The sequence below is a fragment of the Gracilinanus agilis genome, unplaced genomic scaffold (assembly GCF_016433145.1).
Source record: "Gracilinanus agilis isolate LMUSP501 unplaced genomic scaffold, AgileGrace unplaced_scaffold56012, whole genome shotgun sequence".
In the NCBI taxonomy this organism is placed as follows: domain Eukaryota; kingdom Metazoa; phylum Chordata; class Mammalia; order Didelphimorphia; family Didelphidae; genus Gracilinanus; species Gracilinanus agilis.
This window is the reverse complement of record NW_025391369.1, coordinates 1-8,369: the sequence shown is the minus strand read 5'-3', so window position 1 is coordinate 8,369 and position 8,369 is coordinate 1. Positions and strand designations below refer to the sequence as shown.

General features: G+C 49.2%; 1 protein-coding gene across 1 annotated transcript; it reads right to left on the bottom strand.

The window, feature by feature from the left end:
- Positions 1-4,966: 4,966 nt before the first annotated feature.
- Positions 4,967-6,458, bottom strand: LOC123256096 (reticulon-4 receptor-like 2; the record flags this gene model as incomplete). The annotated part of the gene is made up of 1 exon (XM_044684785.1): positions 4,967-6,458. A coding segment is annotated over one exon (851 nt), but the record flags the coding sequence as incomplete, so codon positions are not given.
- Positions 6,459-8,369: the final 1,911 nt, after the last annotated feature.

Below are 8,369 nucleotides of genomic sequence, written 5' to 3'. Positions count from 1 at the left end.
ATCAAATGAAATATTTTTAAGTGCCCAGCACACAGTAGGTGCTTAATAAAGGCGTGTTCTCTCCTCCTTTCATTAGAAAGGTAGGGGACTATGGATATGGAATGTTGAGTATATTGTCCAATGATATCATTATGTCTGTATTACTTAACTGTGGGATTTCCCCCCTTTTACAGAGGGAGACTCATGGTAGGGATAGGTGGAAATAGAGGTGTACATCTGGAAACTATTTTGATGTGAAAATAAAAATCATTACATTTTTGTTTCAATGGAAAAAAAGCTTGATCTGGTTATTAGAGTTATTTGTTTTTGTGTCTCATCCTCCACCTTGACTTTGAGTTCCTTGAAGTCAGAGACGTGTTAGCTAAACATCGGATATCCCTTAATGCCTAGTGAAGTGCTCCACACACTTACAATGCCAAATGGCTAACAATGAATGAATGAATGATAGAATTAATGAGTGATGGTGAATAGGATGAACTGGAGATGAGGGAGTCTGTAGGACAGGTAAGGCGACCAGTTAGGTCTAATAAATAGAGTCCTGGACTAAATTAGGGTGGTGGGAGCCATGGGACAGAGGAAGGGATTTCAGGGTGGAGCAGAATACCTGGCATCCAGACTCATCTCTGCTAAGTGGCTGTTATAACCTTGGACAGCTCCCTTCCCCTCTCCGCGCCTCAGTTTCCTCAGGTTTAGTGGGGAGAGGGGAGAGAAGGAGACTAGAGTAGATGAGTATTAAATGCATGCATGCTTGCTTCCAATGGTGGAGGCTGTGGCTTTGAGTTCCAGGGGTGGGAGTAGGGGCGAGGATATGAGTGGGACTAGAAAGATGAGAGCCAGTGTGTTTCCATTGTAGCCTTTCACTTACGTAGATGTGGGTGCAGTGTCTCTGGGTGTGGTTTCTGCTCGGCTATGAGAGCAGCTGGGAGGGGTGGGCATGTGTGTGATTCGGGGGATGTGTGTCTGTTTTGTGCCCTGTAGGGGATCTCTGGGCTTGTGCCTGTGCTGTGGGTCATCTCTGGGAGTGCTTCTGTTTTGGGGCACGTGCCATGGTCTATGATGGGTGTCTGTGTGTCCGTCTGTGCTGGTTGTGTGGGGGTGGGCTGGGGAGCCAATGCCTACAGCCTCCTTCCTGAAACTGTCTTGCTCACTCATCTCGCTCTCTCGGCTGTTCTGAAATAGCATCTGGACTGAAGGCCCATGAATTTTTCACAAGGATAATTACATGGCCTGGGAAGGCTGGCTGTGATTTACCAGCACCTGCCTTCCCCTGGTCCATGGCACGGTCCACCAGCCTCAGACCTACCTGTCTCCATATTGAATCCTCCCTCCCCACAGATACCTGCACTGTCCATGGTCCTAGGTCATTCCCATTCATAGCCTGGCCGCCCTAACAACAACCCTAGACAGGACCTAAAGGCAACCTGCTCAGGAAAGCACTGCAGTGGCAGTGAGAAGACCTGGCTTCTCTGACTCTTAATTCACTGTGAGACCTGGGATATGTCATTTTCCTTCTGGGACCTCAATTTCTCTATCCGTTATAAAATAAGACAAGATGATCTCCAAGGTCCCTTGCAGCACTAACTTTTTTTCTTTCTCAATTCTAGTCTTTCCCACCTCTGATAATTCATGTTCTAAGTTTCCTTCCCAGCTCTAATGTTCTGGGTTCTTTGTTTTCTAGTCCTTTCTAGCCCTAATAGTCTGTGTTTGATGTCCAAAGTCTCTTTCCAGACCTGAAATGTGAGGTTCTAAATTTGAAAATCTCTTTCCTTCTCCAATATTCCAAGTTCTAAAGTGCATTTCAGCCCTGACATTCTGGGTTCTATTTTAGAAGAACTTTTCCATCGCTAAGATCATTTCCAGCCCTGACAGTCTGGGTTCTAAGTTCAACATAGCCATGTCTATTCCAACAGTCCAAGTGAGAGTCCAGGTCATGAAGATCTGAACTAGGGACCAAATTTTATCTACACTCCAACCCTGAACTCTTCCTCCTGTAAGCTTCTTCCATCTCTAGGTCCCCACCTTATTCTTCCCCACTCTTCTTATCCCAACCTTTCCACCCAACCCCATCAATTTATATCCTTAATCTCTCTCCAGCTAAATCCTAATTCGCAACCACACAATCCACACTTACCCAGGACTACAACCCCCAAAGTTCTTCTTTTAGCTTCATCACTCAGAATATCTGACCTCCATTCTCTCAAAGCCTAAAAAATCTCCCTTCTTCCCCCTTCAGCCCCCAAGTTCAAAACTCTCAGGCCTGGGAAACTCTTCCATGTGAATGTTCTATTCTCTTATCTCCCAGCACATAGATCACAGCTTCTCCACACCTCAAGTAGCCAGCCAAATGCTGGGGCTCAAAGACCCCTTGACAGACTCCTGATAAGCATGTCTGAATTCAGCTAGTCTGGTTCTCAGATAAATGGCACAAAATCGTTAACTGGGGCCATACTAGCGATCTTTCCAATTTAGTATGGCCTTTTAGATCTGTTGCCTGGTTGGGACCCAATGACCATTTCCCTGACATTGAGGAGACACTCAAGTGGCACTCCCCCAAGATAGACTAACCCTAACCCTCCAATCTTCCAAACCAAGACAACTCTGAATCCCATCTTCCCGTCTTTGACCAAAGCCTCATCCTCCTTCCCATAGGGCAAGCTTTCTTGTCTTAACTGCCCTTCCACTGATGCCCCCGATACCACACAATGACACCCCCAAACCTCACATCTCTTGTTTCTGGACCTTCACGGTACCATGAATTCTGGGAAGACAAATGGAGGTCTGAGACATTGTCCAAATATGAACTGCTCCTCAGCCCTTCATCTGGAGAGGGGAAAGGCTTTAGGGCCCTCCTGCCACACTTGCTCACTGCCTTCTTTTTCTACCAGAGGTTTGAACCCTGGAGGGGTTCCGGATTTGTGGTTTTAAAACTATTTTAATCATTGTTTCAATATACTTGGATGCCTTTTAATCCTATATATTTCTTTTATTTTTAGAATCAATACTGTGTATTGGTCCTAAAGCAGAGGAGTGGTAAGGGCTAGACAATGGGGGTTAAGTGACTTGCCCAGGGTCACACAGCTAGGAAGTGTCTGAGGTCAGATTTGAACCCAAGACCTCCTGTCTCTGGGCCTGGCTTTTAGTCCACTGAGACACCTGGCTGCCCCTTGTAATCCCATATATTTTACTTAACACTTTTAAAAATATGATTCTGTGAAGGGATCCAGTCAAAGCCCAGCCTGATTACACCCTGCTTTTCCCTGTACCTGGCCTCCCTTCTCCCAGCTTCCTCAGAGACTGTCTCTTGTGCCCAGAGTCTTCCTCTTCTCAGTCCATCTCCCTTCCTTGACCTCTTGGAACCTCTTGCTCCCTTCATGGGCCAACTGAAGGGCTGCCAGATATCCTCAGCTGTGTTCTCCCCCTCAAAAAGCCCTTTGGATTTCTTTCTTATATACTTAGCACTTACTTACTTGTGTACATGCTGCTTTCCCAGTTAAATGGCATTTCCTTGAAGGCAGGAACTGCTACATTTTATCTGTTTTATCTTCATAACCCCATTGCCTGGCATACAGTAGGAGCTTAATAAATGCTTGGTTAATTGTTGAATGGAATGATGAGAAGCACAAGGATGGAATTTCTGCCCACACTAGATGATAGAAGGAGCAGTATTTCTGTCATTGCTCATAGCGGAAGAGTCAAGGGTTGGAGAGGGCAGGATAGTGAAGACTAGAGTGCCAGCCTGACATCAGGAAGTCAGGAAGACTCAGCTTCAGACACTTACTAGCTATATGACCTTGGGCAAGTCACTTCACCCTGTCTGCCTGTTTCGTCTATCAAATGAGCTGGAGAAGGAAACGGCAAACCACTCCAGTATCTTTGCCAAGAAAATTCCAAATGGAGTCAAGAAGAATTGGACATGATTGAAATGACTGAACAACAACAGGCATTGGGATGGGAGAGAGATTATTCTCAGTCCATCTCCCTTCCTCATGCTCACTTCCCTGAGAGAGTGTAGTTTCCTTGAGGACAGACCTGACTTTGCTTTTGTTTTTGTATTCTCAGTGTCTAGTGAAGTGCCTGGCACACAGTAGGTGCTTAATAAGGCTTCTTGGTCATTGATTTGTACCAGGCAAAAGACTTTGCCTACTTCAATCACCCTAAAGGAGCAGCATTCCTTTTCAGCTCACCCTTTATGTCTTCATAACAACTCTAAGACAGAAAGGCAAAGGCTAGGCAAACAGGATCGAGTAGCTCGCCCAGCTAGGAAGTGTCTGAGACCAGACTGGAACCCTGGTCTTCCTGACTACAGATCTGGTACTCTATCCACTGAGGCGCCTAGCTGCCCCAAGAAAGAAGGTGCCCCAAGATCTAAAATAGTCCAGATTAAGCTTACCACCTGTTGGGAGAAGTACTCTGACTTCATTTCTCCCCGGAGCTGGGAAATAAATTCATCTCTTACAGCTTCAGACCCATTGCTTTTGGGCCACTAGCTTCTTAGTCACTAACTGAGTCTAAAGATTTCCTTCCTTTTCCTAGCTTTTCCTGATTTTAATGGAGATTTCCTTTCCTGCTTGGAAGGAGTTGGAAGTAAAGTCAGAACACTTGGGTTCAAGTCATGCCTTGGTTGCCACTTATGTGTCCCTAGGTTTGAGGTGGTCCTTAAGGCTCTTTCCAGCTCTAGATTCTCAGTGGCCCTGGGTTTGAGTCCTGGCCCCATTATTTGCCAGTTATGAGAACTTGAATAAATCATTTTGCCTCCCTCGGACTCAATGACTCATGGACAATGAAAGGGTCAGAGTAGGGGATCTGTAAAGGTCTCTGTGGCTCAGAATACTAGGATTCAAGGATCAATGAGAGTCCACCCCTTTGGGAGCTAAGAGTGAAGGAGTCCCATAGACAGATCTAAAATAATAGAATTTTTTAATAAATTTGTTGTCAAACAATTTTTTGTTCTTTGCCGCATGGGGGCATGATGGAGAAGAAAGGTCTCCGGGAGCCCCCTTGCCCCCAAAAATGTCCAGAAGAGACGGATGGGGAAAACTTCCCTTCCTTCTCAGGGGTTTGGGGAGGGCCAGGATAAGCTGGAGCACTGGGGGGCATCCATTGCCAGGATCTGAATGGCCTTCTTTGGGGTACTACCCCACGATAGTCTTTGGCGGGGATGCGGGGCAAGTCTTCGTCCGGCATGTTGTCGCATTAGGAGCTCCGATCCACTGGGGAGGTTCGGCTGACGGACACGGCTCTGGAAAGCAAATACTCCCTCCCTCAAGTACTATTCTGGCCCCCAAAGGGGCTGCAGGTGGATCTGTGGACAACCTAAGCCCGGCCCTGGGAAGAGGAGGGAGGAGCTAGTGGCTGGGGTTAGGAGAGAAGACGGAGGAGGAATGCCCATAGTAAGCATCCTGAGGACAAGAGCAGGGCCTGGGAGGATGATGTGTCCCATGGAAGAGTGTCCTGGAAAAGGTGGGGAGGGGGAACGAGTCAGTGCAAAGGGAGCAGCAGAAAAGAGCGGATGGAGGCAGAGGGCCATCTAGACCCCTGTTCCCCCTTAGCCTCCATCCTTGGCTGCCCTCCTTCCACTCGCTGCCCCTTCAAGTGCCAGGCTGCCCATCAGGGGCCGTAGGGGACCAGCAACAAGAGGCAGAGCAGAGGGGTGGGCAGACCGTGGTGCTGGGAAGGGCCTCCAGAGTCCAGAGAGGTGGGGCAGGCCGGGCCAGAGCACACCTCTCCCTTCCTCCCGTCCTCATCCCCATAGTGACTCCAAAAGTCTTCTTCCGTGGGGGTGTCGCCCCCCTGGGAGCCCTTGTGGTCTCCGGCCGGCAAGTCCCGGTATAAGGTAGAGGGATCCGCAGGGGGGGCCCCCCCAGCTTCTCCCAGCTCATACAGGTGGTTGGAGGAACTGTTGCCCCGGGCACGGCCTCCTGGTCGAGTCGGAGCGGCGGGGGGGCAGGCCTCAAAGTCAGACTCCCGGAGGGCCCGGAGGTCTCGGCCCTGGCGCTCAGGGGGGGTGGCGCAGGTGACGTCTGAGCTGGAGACCCGGGCCCTCTGGAACCAGGCCCAGAGAGGCCGGGCACGGCAGTCACACACCCAGGGGTTGTCATTGAGCCTCAGGAACTCCAGCGCAGGGAGGTCGGCCAGGGCCTCTCCCGGCAGCGAGGCCAGGCTGTTGTTGAATAGGTAGAGGATGGTGAGGCGGGCCAGGCCCCGGAAGGCCGCCGGATGGACAATCTGCAGGTGGTTCCCATGCAGCAAGAGCCGGTCCAGCCCCGCCAGGCCCCTAAAGACGTGTTCGGTGAGCACCCGGAGGCGATTCCCATGCAGGAAGAGGTGGCTCAGGTTGGCCAAGTCAGCAAACAGATCATCCTGGGGTGGCAGGAGATGGGAAAGAAAAAGAGTGGGTGCAGGAGATATAATGGGGAGCCCCTTTTTAGACAGGCCAAAGGCCAGGGGGTGGCCAAATCCTAGAACCCGGAGCCCCAGAATGAGAGGGAAGGCAGCGACGTTTAGTTATCCAGAAGTGACCCGGGCCAAGGTAACAGTCGAGGGATTTGGAGTCCAGTCCTGGGTTCAGATTCAGCCAAGGCTCTGCCACCTACTATATGTGACCCAGGGCCAAAGTCTCCTTATCTCTCTGGGCCGCTATCCTCCAGTGAAAATCGAGGGGACAGGAGAAGGGAATCCGTCTCTAACTCGGTAATCTCTCCCCTGTCTGCTTGCTGCATCAACCAAACCCGGCCAAGGCCTCAGTTTCCTCATCCGAAAAATGACCGGATGATCTTCAAGGCAGCATGGACTGTGGTGATGGCTTTAGAGTGACAGGGCCTGGGTTGGATGGGCAGCTTTATCTCTACTCCCTGTAAGGTCCTGGGCTGCTACCTGATCCCTCGCTCTGGGGGAGCCCAAATGAGGCCAGACAAGATCATCCGTGAGGTCCCTTCCTGCCCTAAATCCTAGGATGCTCAGATGCTCCCTGCTTCTCACCTCCTGGCCATGTGATGGCTCTTCTCCCAGAGAAAGAAGGTGGGAAGAGCCCAAAGCTATTATTCAGTATCTTAGAAGGATCTCTTCCCTGGAGGGGGGAGACCAGACCCCAGGGAGCCGGGGGAGCACCCAGCCTTGCTGGGGAAGGGGCCGATGGAGCTGTCCCTTCCCCACTTATCATGGAAGCTCAGAGTGAGATCTGGGAAGGATCTTAGAGGCCAATGAGTTCATGAGGAAACTGAGGCAAGGGGAGGCTAAATGACTACCATGGAGACAGCGTCTGAGGTGGGATTTGAAAATGGCTCTTGCCGACTCCAGGTCTAGCCCCTTATTCCTGCCCCCCCTCCACCCTCCTCCACGTTCTAGGCCATGCTAGACAGCCAGAGGGTCCCTGGACCCAGAAGCTCGCGCCCATTGTTCAGGCATCAGGTTTTGTCCGGCTTCGTCTGGTAGAAGCTGCTCCCTGTACACACATATCTATGTGTGCCTAGATGGAATAATGGGTGGAGCGATGGACCTGGAGTCAAGGCAGACCTGAATTCAAATCTGACCTCAAACATTTACCAATGGGATGATGATGATGATGGCTAGCATTTATGTAGAGCCTACTATGTGCCAGGTACTCTGCTAAGCGCTTTACAGATATTATCACATTTGAGCCTACGATAACCCAGGGGCATATGTACTAGTATAATCCCCGTTTTACAGCTGGAGAAACTGAGGCAAACAGAAGTGAAGTAACTTGTCCAAGCTCACACAGTTAGTAAGTGTCTGAGGCTGGGTTTGAACTCCTCTTCCTGATTCCAAGCCTAGAGTCTGATTCCATTTCAGCACCTACCTGTATGACTCTGGGCAAGATACTTTACCTCTCTCTTGGCCTCGGTTTCTTTATATGTAAAATAAATATAATAATAACATGTACTTCCAAGAGTTAGTATTGGGATTAAATGAGAGCATAAATGTAAAGAGCCTTGAAGAACTATATAAGTGCTAGCTGATATACATGCATATCTATCTATTTATCTATATATAATTATGTATATAGATATATCTAGAATTCTAATTTTTATTAGGCTTTAAGGTTAACAAGGCAATTTCCTTACAATGACCTTGAAATATAAGCAGAACAAGGATGATTACCCCATTTTATAAGGTGAAAAAACTGAGGCTCAGTTAGGTTAAATGACTTGCCCAGAGTGATACAGTTTGTGAATGCTGGGATTTGAACACAGATCTCTCTCAACTCCAAGTCCCATGTTTGACTTGATCCTATATCTGACACATACCTCTCTCTCCAGGAGCTGGGGGTAGGGAGAGAAAAGGGAGATGGTTTTTCCCAGAGTCTGTGTGTGTGTGTGTGTGTGTGTGTGTGTGTGTGTGTGTGTGTGTGT